This window comes from Diachasma alloeum, unplaced genomic scaffold, assembly GCF_001412515.2.
Source record: "Diachasma alloeum isolate Michigan unplaced genomic scaffold, Dall2.0 Dall_scaffold_00185, whole genome shotgun sequence".
Taxonomy (NCBI): domain Eukaryota; kingdom Metazoa; phylum Arthropoda; class Insecta; order Hymenoptera; family Braconidae; genus Diachasma; species Diachasma alloeum.
The window spans coordinates 1,530,779-1,547,687 of NW_021680351.1; the positions used below are offsets into that span (position 1 = coordinate 1,530,779).

At 37.2% G+C, this 16,909-nt stretch overlaps 1 protein-coding gene across 1 annotated transcript in view; it reads right to left on the reverse strand.

The window, feature by feature from the left end:
• Window positions 1-504: 504 nt before the first annotated feature.
• The window catches only part of LOC107048182 (protein fem-1 homolog CG6966), a 34,886-nt gene continuing 18,481 nt past the window's right edge, over window positions 505-16,909 (reverse strand). The window contains exons 2-7 of the mRNA XM_015271246.1: window positions 6,368-6,527; window positions 4,908-5,108; window positions 2,985-3,469; window positions 2,058-2,420; window positions 1,492-1,698; window positions 505-1,049 (exon numbers count right to left, since the gene is read on the reverse strand). Coding sequence (XP_015126732.1) covers window positions 642-1,049; window positions 1,492-1,698; window positions 2,058-2,420; window positions 2,985-3,469; window positions 4,908-5,108; window positions 6,368-6,527 — 1,824 coding nt within the window. The 3' untranslated portion in view covers window positions 505-641. The remainder of the gene's footprint in view (window positions 1,050-1,491; window positions 1,699-2,057; window positions 2,421-2,984; window positions 3,470-4,907; window positions 5,109-6,367; window positions 6,528-16,909) is intronic.

Genomic DNA, 16,909 nt, shown 5'->3' on the forward strand with positions numbered 1-16,909 from the left:
CTTGAATTCTCTCGAATTCTCTAGAAACTCCTTGAATTCCCTCGAATTTTTTATGAACTCCCTGAATTTCCTCGAATTTTCTAGAAACTCCTTGCATTCCCTCAAATTTTCTGGAAAATCCTTGAATTCTCTCGAATTCTCTAGAAACTCCTTGAATTCCCTCGAATTTTTTATAAACTCCCTGAATTTCCTCGAAACTTCTAGAAATTCCTTCGAATTATCTGGACACTCCCTGAGTTTCCTCGAAATTTCTACAAACTCCTTGCATTCCCTCAGTTTCTGGAAAATCCTTGAATTCTCTCGAATTTTTTATAAACTCCCTGAATTTCCTCGAAATTTCCAACTCCTTGAATTTTTTCGAAATTTCAAGAAACTTCTCGAATTGCCTAGAATTTTCTAGAATTCCGATAGATGTCTCTGCACATAAGAACCGTCTCCCAAAATGATCCCCCATATTGAAACCACAGACGTATCCACGTCAAAAAAAGTCAAAACAATCGAAAATCATCATCATCATCATAGCTTTATTACACAGATAAGTATGGCTGCCAAAAAATAAACAGAAGAAGTATAAAAAAAAGAGAGGCGACGATTTATTTAGAGCAGTCGGACTAGAGTGAATCCGCACGAGCATTCGAGAACTAGTGTTGGGTGACAAATTCACGAAGATGCCAGGGTACCCTGTTGATGTGAATGGCTGTTCTCCTGATGACTCTTGCAGCTAAGCACTTCAATGTCGTATACTTGAGGGGATTTAACGAGTCGTATTTGGCCTTGTCATCGAGCAGGCTCTGGTAGGTTTGGCCCTCGTTGTTGACAGCGTCGATGTGGGCACCTGCTTTGAGAAGAAGTGTTGCCAGGTCTGTTCTCCAGGGGTGGGACATTGCAGTGAGGTGCAATGCTGTGTTGCCCTCGTCGTCAGTGGCTGTTGGATCGGAGCCTGCCCGGAGGAGAGCTGTTGTCAGTTGAGGGGATGTCAACTTGCAGGCTGGGTAACTGCCTGCTATCGAGGCGTCCACGTTGTGGGTCATTTGGAGAACATCTCGTCCCTGTTAAACCATTAAATTCAAAGCTTCAATGAGGTGTTTTGGGAAAAAACACGTTTCGTCCTCAAATATCCCTAAAACTACTGGGTTTAGAATAAAACATGACTAGACTTTTTTGTAGAGAAATTCATCAGGTGCAAATAATTTCTTATGGCATTTCCTCCTAAACTCATTATTTCTGGAGATATCATCAAGACACTGAATACCAATTTTCCAACTCCTTGGATTTTGCAAACAAACAGTCTGAAAATTTGATGGAATTTCGTCCTAAAATATCTTGAAAACTACTGGGTTTAGAATAAAACATGACTAGACTTTTTTATAGATAATTTCATCAGCTGCAGAAAATATTTTATGATATTTCGCCCTAAATCCTTTATTTTTGGAGATATAATCCAAAAACTAAATACTAATTTTCCAACTCTTATAGAAAATGCAAACTTACTCCTTTATCTTTGGCATTAATTCGAACCAACTCGTGGATAGCCCGATGAAGATTGACATACTCCTCAGACCCAACTTCCGGCATTTCTCTCGTCAACAGACAGGCGAGATGAAGAGTGATAATAAGTATCCTGTTTAAATTCGTGAGGTCACGGTCACAGTTGGGTACCTTGTCCAACATCTGCTTTCCCAGTTTAACTTCCATAACCTGGAGCCGAGGAAACAATTTCACCCATCAATGACAACACAATAAATAACAATGCATTAAAGCAACAATACCGCAAATATGTAAAACTAAACTTGAATAACTCATTTTTTGAAACTCCACCCCCCATTTATCCTTGAATATCTCCTAAACCATTGACTTTACGAAAAAATGTGATAAAACATTTTTTGTGAAGAATTTCATCAGCTACAAAAAAGCTCAATGACATTTCTCCCTAAACGCACTATTTTTTGAGATATAACGAAAAAACTGCAGACGAAATTTCGTCTCTCCCCGAATCTCCTCGAAAAAAACGAACTTGTCAATGATTTATTGATTGGTTAATAAAAAATAACACTCACAGCTTTTTTAAACACCCTCATAAGATCCTCCCTCTGCACCGGTGGTATTCTCCTCCCCCTCCCCGTCTGTCTCCCCTCCTCACCAACCATAAAACTAAATAACTCAATAAAACTGAACAACGAGCTCTGGGTCATGGGATTCAACGGCTCCAGCATGCTCTGCTGCATATCCAGTGCGTAATTCCACAGTTCAATGCACCTCTCAAACTTGCCAGCATCAGCATAGATAGCCCCACGATACCTTATGTAGTAACTAGTGTCTGGATGTGCAGGACCGAGAATTCTCTCTCTTATTACCAATGCCTGCATTCTCATCTCGTCAGGATCTGCCAGTAGTTCATCAAGCTGCTCTGGTTCTGAGACCTGAAATCAAAATAATCACGTCAAATCCATAGTCCCTGATAATGAATAACATTCACTGAATATTATTTTCTCAAACTCAAACGAAATAAAAATGAAAACTTGAGAAATACTCTTCATTTTATTTCACTATTTCAAACCCACCGCCTTCAATCGTCAATATCTCCCGATCAAACGACACAATTTGAATGAGTCTGCGCTCATTTTGAAGCCCGCAAAAATACCTCGAAAACAAAACAAAAATTGGAAAATTTCACCCTGCCAATCCCGAGTTATTGAGACTGAAAGATTTCAATCAATGCATTTATTTTCAGAGGATGAAGAAAAATTCAGGTTCCTTCAAACCTCAGTATCTCCGAAACCAATGATCCAATGTGGACGAGTGACACCTCATTTCGAAGGTGGAAAAAAAATCTTGAAAATGAAGAAAAATTCATGAGAATTCACTCAGCCGTTTCCAAGTTATTTGCGATTGAGTGCGGTCGACCTGACTCATCAAACCTACAATCTCAAAATTGTACTGATTTAGAATGACTTTTAGTCATCAAAATTTCGAATAGTTTTTACCTCTTGTGCATAATCATAAGCAGCCACCACAGGTGGTCTAGGTGGTTTCTCGATGACAGGTCCATCCCCCCTGTACCTCTCCTCCATGGCTCTCTTCCAATACTCCAACGCCAGGATCATATCTCGTTTCTTGTCGACATACGTCGCCCCCAGGAGTTCAAGAGCATCGATCCTCTCCTTACGATTCACCAGATGAGGAATCCCGATGAGATGCTCGACGATGTGGGTCCGACCAGCCACAGCCGCTGCGAGGAGAGGAGTCATTCCGTAGGAGTCCACCTCCATCCGGGCCCCATGGTCCAGGAGTATCTTCAATATCTCCAGGGAGCCACTCTCTGCGCAGTCGTGGAGAGCTGTATTACCTTTGACGGATTTACGGTTGGTGTCGGCTTTCAGGGCTAGGAGGTACTTGGCTATTCTGATGTGGCCACGGTAGCAGGCGATCATCAGGCAGGTGTGACCGTGACGATTCGCTGCTTCGATGTCTGAAATAATTTCAGGGTCGACCATGAAGCGCCAGAAAAAACGACCAGTTGGCAAAAATGAGGAAACATTTTTTTCGATTTAAGGGTTTTGGGAGTCAAATGAACCTTAAAGCCATTTGGAATTGAACGTCAAATGGTCGTAAGGGTTTGACCTTTAAGGACGTTTGGAATTAAAGGTCAAACGGCCCTTAAGGACGTTTGAAGTTAAGGGTCAAATTACTTTTAAGGACGTTTGGNAGGGTCAAACTACCCTTGAAGACGTTTGAAGTTGCGGGTCAAATAACTTTTAAGAACGTTTGAAGTTGAAGGTCAAATGACCCTTAAGGACGTTTGAAGTTTAGGGTCTAATTACTTTTAAGGACGTTTGGAATTTAAGGTCAAACAGCCCTTAAGGACGTTTGGAGTTGAGGGTCAAATTACTTTTAAGGACATTTGGAGTTGAGGGTTAAATAGTCATAAGGGTCAAACTACCCTTGAAGACATTTGAAGTTGCGGATCAAATAACTTTTAAGAACGTTTGAAGTTGAAGGTCAAATGACCCTTAAGGACGTTTGAAGTTAAGGGTCAAATTACTTTTAAGGACGTTTGGAATTGAAGGTCAAACAGCCCTTAAGAACGTTTGGAGTTGAGGGTCAAATTACTTTTAAGGAGGTTTGGAGTTGAGGGTCAAACTACCCTTGAAGACGTTTGAAGTTGCGGGTCAAATAACTTTTAAGAACGTTTGAAGTTGAAGGTCAAATGACCCTTAAGGACGTTTGAAGTTTAGGGTCTAATTACTTTTAAGGACGTTTGGAATTGAAGGTCAAACAGCCCTTAAAGACGTTTGGAGTTGAGGGTCAAATTACTTTTAAGGACATTTGGAGTTGAGGGTTAAATAGTCATAAGGGTCAAACTACTCTTGAAGACATTTGAAGTTGCGGATCAAATAACTTTTAAGAACGTTTGAAGTTGAAGGTCAAATGACCCTTAAGGACGTTTGAAGTTAAGGGTCAAATTACTTTTAAGGACGTTTGGAATTGAAGGTCAAACAGCCCTTAAGGACGTTTGGAGTTGAGGGTCAAATTACTTTTAAGGAGGTTTGGAGTTGAGGGTCAAATAGTCATAAGGGTCAAATTACTTTTAAGGAGGTTTGGAGTTGAGGGTCAAATAGTCACAAGGGTCAAACTACCCTTGAAGACGTTTGGAGTTGTGGATCAAACAACTTTTAAGGACGTTTGAAGTCAAGGGTCAAGTTACTTTTAAGGACGTTTGGAATTGAAGGTCAAATAGCCCTTAAGGACGTTTGAAGTTGAGGGTCAAATGGCCTCAATGGTCAAAAATCTTTAAGGACGCTCAAAATTGAACGTCAAAAGGTGTTAAGTATTCAAAATAAAACTTTAAAATGAAAAAAAAAATTAATCCCAAAAAATGAAAAAAAAAAAGTCAAGTGGCCACTCACCAGCCCCATGCTGAACCAGAAATTTAACAATTTCGAAGTGTCCATCGAAGCAAGCCGCCCTCAGAGGCGTTGAATTTGTCGTTGTCGTTGAATTCAATCTCGCTCCCCGTTTGACGAGCAATTTGACAAGAGCTAGATGACCAGCAGCCGCTGCACACCAGAGTGGAGGTGCACCCTCTATCGTCTCACCGTCAAAGACAACTGCACAACGAATGCAACAAATTATAAGGCCTCGAGAAATTACAGCCTTCTACTTTGCTGATGAAAAATCGTGAATATCATTCCAGGATGAGCCATTATCAAGGTGAAACATAAATTGTCCTGCCGTCATTGTAGAACCGCTGACGCCTCGAGAAAAATTAGCCGAGGGAAACTTCATTGGGATCGTGATTCTTCAAACTGTTTTACATTGTTGCAGCTTTTTATGTTTATGGTCTCATAAAACCGCGGATTAATAGAGTTGACTGGAATTTATGGGAATTTTTAAGGGGCACATTCCGGAGTTGATGGAAGTTCTGTTTCCTCTGAGGATGACGAGGGATTCATTTGTTTCGCCGGGGGAATTATTGGGTGTAGATCGGGTCAAACGTGATATATAAATCAAATTCTATATTTTTGCTATATTTTTACTTCGGTTTCATTGTCGAGCGGGAGTCTCGCAAGAGACGATTGTACCTGGGCAGGTTTTTCCCTCAAAAATGAGGTTTTTCCTTCGGCGATTGCGGTACAGGGGGTTGGGGGTGGGAAGGGAACAAATCGTAAAGACCCGAAAGAGTATACGAGAAGAAAAAAAAATATGACCTTTTTTGTAGACCCGAGTGAGAGCTACAACAAATGTAATTACCAAAATTTCGCTATCTCCCTTAGATTCAGAAATATTCCTCAAAAACTCAACTGGGAGATGAGTCGACTTGAACCGTTTTACCATTTCGCTACTGATTTACAATCAGATTCTCTTGGAAAGGGCGAACTTTCCAACAACAAATGCCTCTTGAATTTTTTAAATCGAAGAATCACTCAATTAAATCTTCAACAAGATGTGAAAAATTCCATTTTTTTTCAGAGGAACATTGATTTTTTTTTGTTAGTTGCGCGTTTTTGTTGTGAACTCCAAAAAATCGGATGGATAAAATGAAATAAAATGGAATAAAATAAAATAAAGCGAAATAAAATCACTCAATTAAATCTCCAACATGTGAAAAATTCCATTTTTTTTCAGAGGAACATTAATTTTTTTTTGTTAATTGCGTGTTTTTGTTGTGAACTCCAAAAAATCGAATGAATAAAATGAAATAAAATCAAATAAAATGGAATAAAATGAAATAAAATAAAATAAAGCGAAATAAAATGACATAAAGTGAAATAAAATGAAATAAAATGGAATAAAATGAAATAAAATAAAATAAAGCGAAATAAAATAACATAAAATGAAATAAAATAAAATAAAATAAAATTCTCACCTGATCCAGGCTGTTCAATATCAGCCCCGCACTTCTCAATCAGATACTCAGCCACATCGTAATGTCCATTCCTGCAGGCCATAACCAGTGGTGTAGCGCCATGGGTCTTGGCGCTCACCAGTTGTCCTACCTCATGCTTATCTCGATGCTCCAGAAACACCTGCAAGCAATAAAAAAAATCCTGAGACTCTCCTCCCACATCCCGAGACTCGATCTCCACCTCGAGATCATCAGAGGCCAAACACAACGTACATCACTGACACTAGAAATTACGGAACCCGTCTTGAACGAGATCGGAATAGAAATAATTGTCGAAATGGTCGAGAGGTGGTGGGTGACACGATTTTTGAATTCCTCTCCTCGGTCTCAGGATGAAGAGGACCTTGCTGAATGCAATGAAGATACACACTGGCGAGACTCTACGTGGTACCACCTCTTCGGTCAACCTCAGACCGTCGTTGAATAAATATTTAAAATACGCACTCGTACTCAGCGCAAAACGCCATCCAACGATTTTTTTTTATTTCTCTCTTCTCTCTTTCCTCGTGCGTTTACATACACGAGGGGGAGGGAAAGTTTAACAATGCGTGAAATGGTTTAAATACACAAATGAGGGAGAATGTTTCCGTATTTCGTGAACATTCTGTTTGAATATGAAGATGTTGCACTCGGACTTCTTCTGCATTAAAATTTTCTCACTTGTGATTTTTCATTTGTTCAAGTGCAGTCATGGATTTGATTGGGCTGAGGTTTTTTTATTTATTGCTATGGCTTCCGGATTTTTTAGACCTTCTGAAGTCTTCTTATTTCCGATTTTTTATTGATTCAATTGTGGTTGATTTTTTTATTTCTTCTCTCTCTTTTTTTTATTAGGTTTCTTCTCTGTTTTCGTGAGTTTAAATACACAAATGAGGGGGAATGCTTCCGTATTTCGTGAACATTATGTTTGAATATGAAGATGTTGCACTCGGGCTTTTTCTGCATTAATATTTTCTCACTTGTGATTTTTCATTTGTTCAAGTGCAGTCATGGATTTGATTGGGCTGAGGTTTATTTATTTATTGCTATGGCTTCCGGATTTTTTAGACCTTCTGAAGTCTTCTTATTTTCGATTTTTTATTGATTCAATTGTTGTTGATTTTTTAATTTCTTCTCTCTCTTTTTTTTGTTAGGTTTCTTCTCTGTTTTCGTGAGTTTAAATACACAAATGAGGGGGAATGCTTCCGTATTTCGTGAACATTATGTTTGAATATGAAGATGTTGCACTCGGGCTTTTTCTGCATTAATATTTTCTCACTTGTGATTTTTCATTTGTTCAAGTGCAGTCATGGATTTGATTGGGCTGAGGTTTTTTTATTTATTGCTATGGCTTCCGGATTTTTTAGACCTTCTGAAGTCTTCTTATTTCCGATTTTTTATTGATTCAATTGTGGTTGATTTTTTTATTTCTTCTCTCTCTTTTTTTTATTAGGTTTCTTCTCTGTTTTCGTGAGTTTAAATACACAAATGAGGGGGAATGCTTCCGTATTTCGTGAACATTATGTTTGAATATGAAGATGTTGCACTCGGGCTTTTTCTGCATTAATATTTTCTCACTTGTGATTTTTCATTTGTTCAAGTGCAGTCATGGATTTGATTGGGCTGAGGTTTTTTTATTTATTGCTATGGCTTCCGGATTTTTTAGACCTTCTGAAGTCTTCTTATTTTCGATTCTTTATTGATTCGATTGTAGTTCATGATTTTTTTATTTCTGATTTATTTATTCATTTAGTTGCAGCTGACGATTTTTTATTTTCTTCTCTTTCTTTTTTTTTGTCAAGTTTCTTCTCTTTCTTCGTGGGTTTAAATATGTAGAAGAGGATGAATGTATCCGAATTTCGTAAAGATTCCAAAAACTAAATTCTTCTTATTTCTGATTTTTCATTTGTAATAAAATAAAAAAACAGCTGACGATTTTTAAATTTTTTCCCATTCTTCACCTGTTCTTGATAATTTTTTCAAAATTCCGTGAACATTCTTAAGACCAGAGTGCCCTCACCGTAGATTTTTTATTCATTCAATTCCATCGGCGAATTTTCTAATGGAAATTGTTGAAAAAGACAAATTTTGTCGATTCGATTCACCTGTCGATTTTTAAATTTCTTCTTTTCTCATGAGTTTAAACCCACAAATAAGGACAAATCGTTTCAAATTCCATGAACACTTCACTCAAACCCTCAAATATTGTCTCACTAAGTCTATTTCCACCCAAAGATCTCCCCATTCCCACCGTCTTCGTCGAATCCTCCTTCCAAGCGCTTAAATATTTTCTCACTGATTTTTTTTCACCACAAAAATTATCTCACTCCAACTCCATTCGACGAACTTGTCGTCATACTCATAATTTATCAGCAGAGGTGTTGCAGAAAAATTCTGATGATTCAGCTAACACTCGAGTTCACAAGAGACCAAAGTCCGTCACTCCAACTCCAGCCGAATTCATTCAAATCACTTTTTGTTCCGTCGTTTTACGTCCGATATTCAACGACAAATAGTCACGAGCCGCAGATGTCGTTCCGCGATGGGAGTGAGTCGAGGAACTGGAGGATTTCCGAGTCCATTGGCACCTGGTGGACGGCAGGGTCTCCTACTCCTCCAAAAACCTCTTCCTACTCGGTGAACATTCTTCAACTCGAGATGGAACCGCTCTCGATCTCATGTCCCGTTACCGAATTATTTCAGGGAATTTTTCGGTGATTTTTCTCCGGGCGATTGACCTCAAAACCTCATTTTTTCGGGCCCTTCCCATTCCCTTCTGTTTGGGTTTGAAGGATTTCGGCGATTGCTCCGAGGAATTTTGTTTTGAATTTTTCATGGAGAAATATCAGAAAAGATTACAATCGTGGAAATTCAGGTAGGATTCTGGTAATTTTAATGAGTTAGATATTTTTGTTAATGTGGCATTGATTTTCTCAATATTAAGTTCAATTTTTTTGGGGCTTTTGCATTTACCACGAAAACGAGTGCTTATAGAGGAAAATGTCTCAAAATATTTTTTGTAGCTGATGAAATTTCGAACAAAAAAGTCCTTTCATGTTTTCTTCTAAAACTGCTTGTTATGGAGATAATGTCGAGTTTTAAGAAGTATTAAAAAATTTGAAACTCAATTTTTTCTCAATTTAATCCAGAAATTTTTGTTATTTTTGCGCGTATCTAAAAAACGAGTGGTTCTATTGAAAAATATCACAAAATCTTTTTTGCAGGTGATGAAATTTCCATCAAAAAAGTCTTTTCATGTTTTCTTCTAAAACTACTTGTTATCGAGATAATGCCAAGTTTCAAAAAAAAATTGAAAACTCAATTTTTTCTCATTTTAATCCTGAAATTTTTGTTATTTTTGCGTTTATCTAAAAAACGAGTGGTTCTATTGAAAAATGTCACAAAATCTTTTTTGCAGGTGATGAAATTTCCATCAAAAAAGTCTTCTCATGTTTTCTTCTAAAACTACTTGTTATCGAGATAATGCCAAGTTTCAAAAAAAAATTAAAAACTCAATTTTTTCTCATTTTAATCCTGAAATTTTTATTTTTGCGTTTATCTAAAAAACGAGTGGTTCTATTGAAAAATGTCACAAGATCTTTTTTGCAGGTGATAAAAGTTCCAACAAAAAAGTTCTCTCATGTTTTCTTCTAAAATTACTTGTTATCGAGATAATGCCAAGTTTCAAAAAAAAATTAAAAACTCAATTTTTTCCCATTTCAATCCAGAAATTTTTGTTATTTTTGCGTGTATCTAAAAAACGAGTGGTTCTGTTGAAAAATGTCACAAGATCTTTTTTGCAAGTGATAAAATTTCCAACAAAAAAGTTCTCTCACGTTTTCTTCTAAAACTAATCGTTAATGAGATAATGAAATGTTTAACAAAATTGTAAAGATTAAATGGAGTTTTATTTCCATCAGATCCTCAATTAAATGAATTGCCTTTCCTGATGACTCCCATCATCGCTTGTATAACTGATAATAACCCGGGATAACTCCGCGAAACGTTTGTAAACACGTGCAATCACTCATTGACGGGAGACAAATAAGCCATGATAAGTAAATTCAATGGTAATGAAATGATCGGGAAGAAAGTTTATCAATGATTCATAGAGGCTCGTCGCGCGACATTGACCGCGGCTTACATTTATTTCACCCATATCAAGTCACTTTTATCAACTAGAATATCCAAACAATTTGAAAAAAATAAATTAATCCGTCAAAAAACGTTAAAAAATTTTTGTCTTCATAATAACTTCGAAAAAAAAATCCAATACGCGAAATAATTTTTCATTTTCCATCGAAATAGTGAAATAAAACGTGCAATAAGTACTGCTTCAGTTTTGTATGTCGCTGAACTAAAATATAAACATTAATTTCCGTAAAAAAGATAAAAGAATGAATTTCAAAAAAGAAATAAATCATTTTTGCTTTGAAATTGACATGAATGAATTTGATTCGGCCGTCAAAAATGGCAAACTTGAAATATTTATGTGAAATGGTATTGCACAATGACTATTGAAAATAATATTTCGTGTCTGGATATCCGCAGAATCTAGTGAATATTCACCACTCCAAATCAGCGTTAATTTCTTAAACTTATGTGCAGGTTCTATTCCACAGTCAGGGTCACTCTGTGATTACAAACTGTATTTTTCCATGAATTATTCGAGTTGACAAAAATCCAAGGACAAGTGTTATTCACTCGGCGGCTAACATTTCACGTTCAACTCAATGCCTTTGTTTTGTTTCCTTTTGCACATGATTATGGAGATTTTCGTGATTGCAGAGACTGATTTCTAGGGAAATTGTGATGCAAAGCACAGACGAATCTCAGGGAGTTCATGTTGATCTTTCTTCTGTGCGTCAGGGGATTTTTGAATAGATGTATTTCCTTTGCGGTTTGTCTGAGGCTTATGATGAAAATGATAATTTTCGACAAATGGCAAATGTCAAATCAAGGTGCATTTTAATGTACCAAACGGTTGCATTTTTGGTTCGACCAATTTGTAAAAATTATTCAACGAGATTGCTATTTATTTATGGTTTGTCTATCCAGTTTTCAAAAATACAAGAAATTAATGTTTAAATAGAATAACAATGAGGATGCGCCCCCTGCTCGCTCCGCTCGCCAACCCTCATATGACCCTCATGAACCTTACTCTGACCCTTGTTACCCTTGTTTGGACCCTCGATCGGACCCTTACTCTTATGATCCTTAATCTGACCCCTGTGACCCCTATTTGGACCCTTACTCTACCCTTATGGCCCTTAAACTGACCCTCGTAACTCATATTCTGACCCCATGACCTTTAATCTAACCCTCGTGACTATTATTTTGCCCTCATGACCCTTATTTTGATCCCCGTGAGTCTTACTCTGCCCCTCGTGACCCTTACTCTGACTCTCGTGACCCTTATTCTGAACCTTATGATCCTTATTTTGACCCTCACGACTCTTATTTTGACTCTCATGAGCCTTATTTTTCCCCTCGTGACCGTCGTTCTAACTCCTGTGAGCATTAAACTGACCCTCATGGCCCTTATTTTGACTCTCGTGACCTTTAAATTTCATGACCCTTATTCTGAACCTTATGACCCTTATTTTGACCCTCGTGATTCTTATTTTGACCCTCATGACCCTTATTTTGCCCCTCGTGACCGTTGTTCTGACTCCTGTGAGCATTAAACTGACCCTCATGGCCCTTATTTTGCCCCTCGTGACCCTTATTCTGACCCTCGTGACCTTTAAACTGACCCTCATGACCCTTATTTTTATTACAAGAGATTATTGGGGAATAATCCGCAGAATGCAGATTATCAAAGTCGAACCCTAGTGTTATTCATCGAACCCTAGTGTCATTCATCTTCTGAAATTCCCAAAAAAAATGAATTCTTCATTATTCTACATTTCGCCTCTCATAACCCACATATTCTCTTATGCAGGTCAGTTTCACGCTGATGTTCGGATTCCCCAACGGGCCCCAGCGCCGTAACAACAGTACTTTTATTCCCCTAATCACCATAAAAACGCAGATAATTCTCACAACTCAATAATCAACACCTGAGCCCAATGAGTCCATGAACCCGATCATTCGGACAAAAGAAACCAAACGGAAATCAGTTCACGCGCAGCCGATGATTCCTCCGTGAAAGTACGCCAACAACTCGTCTGAATTCTGACCACGTTTGGTCAGCCACGGCAATCGGAAAAATCAGATCTTGGGTGAAACTTGTTACTTCCTCGTTCACTCCTGTCCAATCAATTTCACAGTGGCAATCAGTAGTAACGAGTAATTGATCTCAGTTCAACGAGATCAATTACTCACGACGTGATACAAAATTACGATTGAATAGCATCGTAATCGTAATTAGATTGAGACCTGAGCTCCTGTTGATTCGAGGGTAACCGCGATCTAATGGACAGTTAATAGTTCTCGAATGATGAAGAAAACAGGGAAATTTCCCACATCACGTCAAAATCATTACATTTGTAATATTTTCTGATATTATTAGAATTTGCAACTTTCTATTACTATGATTTTATTATTTTACTATTATTATTATTAATATTGATAATAATCATAAATAATAATATTATAATAATTAATTATATATTATATTATAATATTATTATATATAATATATTATAATATAATATATAATTAATTATTATAATATTATTATTATATTATATTAATTTAATAATATATCTTATTATTTTTATTATTTTTATTATCTTACTTGAAATTTGAAAATATGAAAATAATTCATGATTTAAATTTTCTATTGATTATTTAGTAAATAATTATAAATGTCATTTGTCAAATGTCAAGGATTTTTCAATTAGACATGTAATGGTCAAACTTCTGACACGATTACTGGTTGATAGAATATCTCGGAATTTGAATATTCGATTGATGATTAATTTGGTAATTGAAAATTGTTGGGTAATATTACCAGTTAACAGAAGCTAAATTTAACTTATTTTGAAATTGATGATTGCTCTGAGCCCTGGTCACAGGAACATTTCCTACAATTTTTTTTTCTTAAAAAAATGTAGGAAATGGTTCCATTATTATATTTTATTTGTATTTAATTTGAGCCTGTAAACTGATGAAAATTTTCGTCTGGATTTTCCATGCCAAATCCCGGAAGTTTTTATCGTGTTTAATTATTCCTGAAATTTTAGAAAATCGTGTCATTAAAAAGTCACATATTCCATTGATTTTCTCTTTGAATTATCTCAAAAGCAGTAAAATATTTGATTTTTCAGGTGAATTATTCCTTGAAAATTCATGTCTTTTTGTTTCTGAATATTCGTTCATCTCACTCTCACTGAAAATTCGCCCACGTCTAATAAATATTATAATTCGGAGGAATTGGATTTTAAGGAGTCTCGGAATAATCAGAGAGATAAACGATTTCTCGACGATAGATCTCATAATCCAAGGCAGACATTCCTTTCCCAAGGCCGAAGCACTTCAAAATAATCAAGATAAAACCCCTAAAACAACTAAAATATCCAATCACTCAGTCATATTGGCTCGAGGGTTTTGACCTCAGCCTTGGCAGAATGCTAATTACTCACTGGATTCGAAGATCGGAGACAAATCTGATCTTGCGTCAATAGAAAAAAACGAGAAAGGAAGGCTTCAGTGTAATTGAGATAGATTTCAGTCAATCTCAAGGTGTGATTAGTTTCTGATGAATATTTTGGAATTTATCAGAGATTTTTTGAAATATTTCCTCAAAATCCTATTCCCATCTATGAAAGACGAAAGTTTCGTGAAAAATATCGAAATATCGAAATATATCGAAACTGCCTGCCCGCTAATCCTCAATTCTGATTGGTCAATGTGTCGCGTGAAGTCAGTCGCTGAACGAACGCGCGGTCTTTTCAAATTCTTCAAACTCACAAGTTATTATTAGCGAGTGGCCTTGAAAAGTAAAAGGGAGTTGATCAAAGATTCAAAATTATTAATCAATTTTTCAATTATTATTCATCTTTATCATTGATTTACTTTTTTTTCTAATTCCTTTATGAGTTCATGGAATTTAACACATTTGAAATTTGAATGAAGAAAAGGAAGCTTCTTCCAAGTAAGAGAGCTAAATGAGCTAAATGAGGCGACACATCTCGTGAGAGGGCGCCCGTCCTGTCTAGTATTGACAAAAAAACTCATCATCGCCCTGATAGATCAAACCCAGAGTGAATTCTGTGTTTGGTTCATCAGGGCAACTGTTTATGAACGATCGGAAATTTTCAGCCGATGATACACATTTCATTTTTTATTGACCTTCATCAATAAACAATCCTTTTCCTGGCAATTACCAATAAAAAACGGTTGTTCAAGGAATTATCCAAGCCAGGAGCAAGGTTAGGTCAACAAATCGCATGCAATCAGAGTAATGCAAAACAGTAATCCCCACTGAAAGTATTTTGAGTGATAAACAATGAATATAAATGATGAATTCGAAAATTGTCGGATAAAACCTAGCTTCACGTCGTCGCACGATTAGTTGGACACACTGAGGATTAGAAAGAGATAGTTGCAGACTTGATCATGACAATAACTTTTTGTGACTAATACATGGGTCGATTGGACACAGTCGCTCACAAGATATAGTTCAACGATCATTCTTCACAGCGGAATATTTTTCTCAATGAGTCTGTCGTGTATTTTCATCGGGAATAAATATTCACCTGTGACTTATCTCAATTTTTTTTCGTAACATGATGAATCAATTTTGAAGCCTCACTTTTTACGAAATATCTCTCGAACTAGTAGAGATAGTGAAATTTTTATAAGGACCTTTTTTATGGCTCTTGAAATTCCCCACAAAAATTTTGTCATCTCTCTTCCCTCGCAGATACTCCAGCAAAACCAACTTCGAACCCATCCATAAGACCGACTAGTCTCATCCCAGCACTTCTCGCTGAATTTTCCTTCACAAAAATATACTTTAACCCTAGTCTGGTCACCAGACGCGACAATGCGAATTTCGGTCACCTCCGCGGGGATTCCCCGCCGTGTTATTAAGCTCTGGCGTTGCCAAATTCACTCTACACTGCCCGGGCGCGTTTAGCGAGTTTCCGGCAACGTCGCGTCATGGGCAATTTCATTTACCGCGGGAAAAAGAATTCATCTGTTGTTCTGTTGTTTCCATTCTGTTGTTGTAAAAACTACTATGATTTTTTAGACACTTTTTTAGACACTTCAATTCATGAAGTCAATTTTTTTTCAATTTGTCCGGTTAGACAGTCAATTGCAATTAAAGAAAAACGACGCGCGGCGGAGCTTCCCTCCAAGGGTGAGCAATCTAGGGTTTAGCACCGAAAATGATGATGAAAAATCAACTCACCCTGCTGAACAGTCCATCAAATCCACAAAGCTCCATGAAACCGTTGAAAATTCCCAAAACGACAGTTAGAACTCGTCGAAATAAACCGAAAAATGCCAGTTCGATGAAAGAGGAGGGGTCAAGAGGGTCTCTCCCGTCTGACCCTCAAGACTGTTTGACCCTTAAACAATGAAATTTGGTACCGTTCCAAAATTGATGTCAAAAAACTGTTCTTCAATTCCTGAAAAACATGAATCAATTTTCACCCTTCTCTTTTTGCTGCATATCTTAAAAACTAACAGAGATATCAAAATTTTCATAATAACCTTTTTTACAGCTCTTGAAATTCCCCACAAAAAAGGTCCTCACAAAAATATTGTCATCTCCCCTGCGTCGCAGATATTCCCGCAAAACCAACTTCAAACCCATCCACAGAACCAACTAGTCTCATTCCAGTACTTCTCACTGAATTTCCTTTTACAAAATCTATCTTAAACACCAAAAATGATGTGAAAAATCAACTCACCCTGCTGAAAAGTCCCTCAAACCCCCAGAGCTCCACGAAACCATTGAAAATCCCCAAAACGACAGACAGAACTCGTCGAAATAAACCGAAAAATGCCAGTTCGATGAAAGGGACAAAGCCGTCTAGAGTTTACAGTTGGTCTGATCCATGTGATCACATCGCAAGTAGTTTCGAGCGAGAGAGGGAGACGGGTTTACCCACCCCCTTTTACGACTCGAGATCAAGCGGAGAAGACAGTGTTGCGTGTGAAAGTGGTTCGACGATTATTTTTCAACGTGAAAGGGGGAAAAAATATTGGTCATGAGAGTCACAAGAGGGGGAGGGCAGACAGAATGGCTTTGAGAGGAAAAATTCAATGAAAATTGCGAAAAGAGATGGAAATTCACCGACGGGAATTAAAAAGTTCGCACAGCTTTCTAATTGTCTTCCTGATCGGTCGGTATGGTACATGGTATATAAACGGCAAGGTTTATGTAATCGGGTTAATTGTGTGTGGGACTCGTCACAGGCTCGGTTTCCATTCTATTGCGTGGGTGATTTCTGGGTTTTATTTTAAATTTAATGGGGTTTTGATTAGGGAATTCAGCAGTGATGAGATAATTTCGATATTTCTGCAGCAGAAAAATAAATAATTTTATGTATTTCTTCTGGGGGG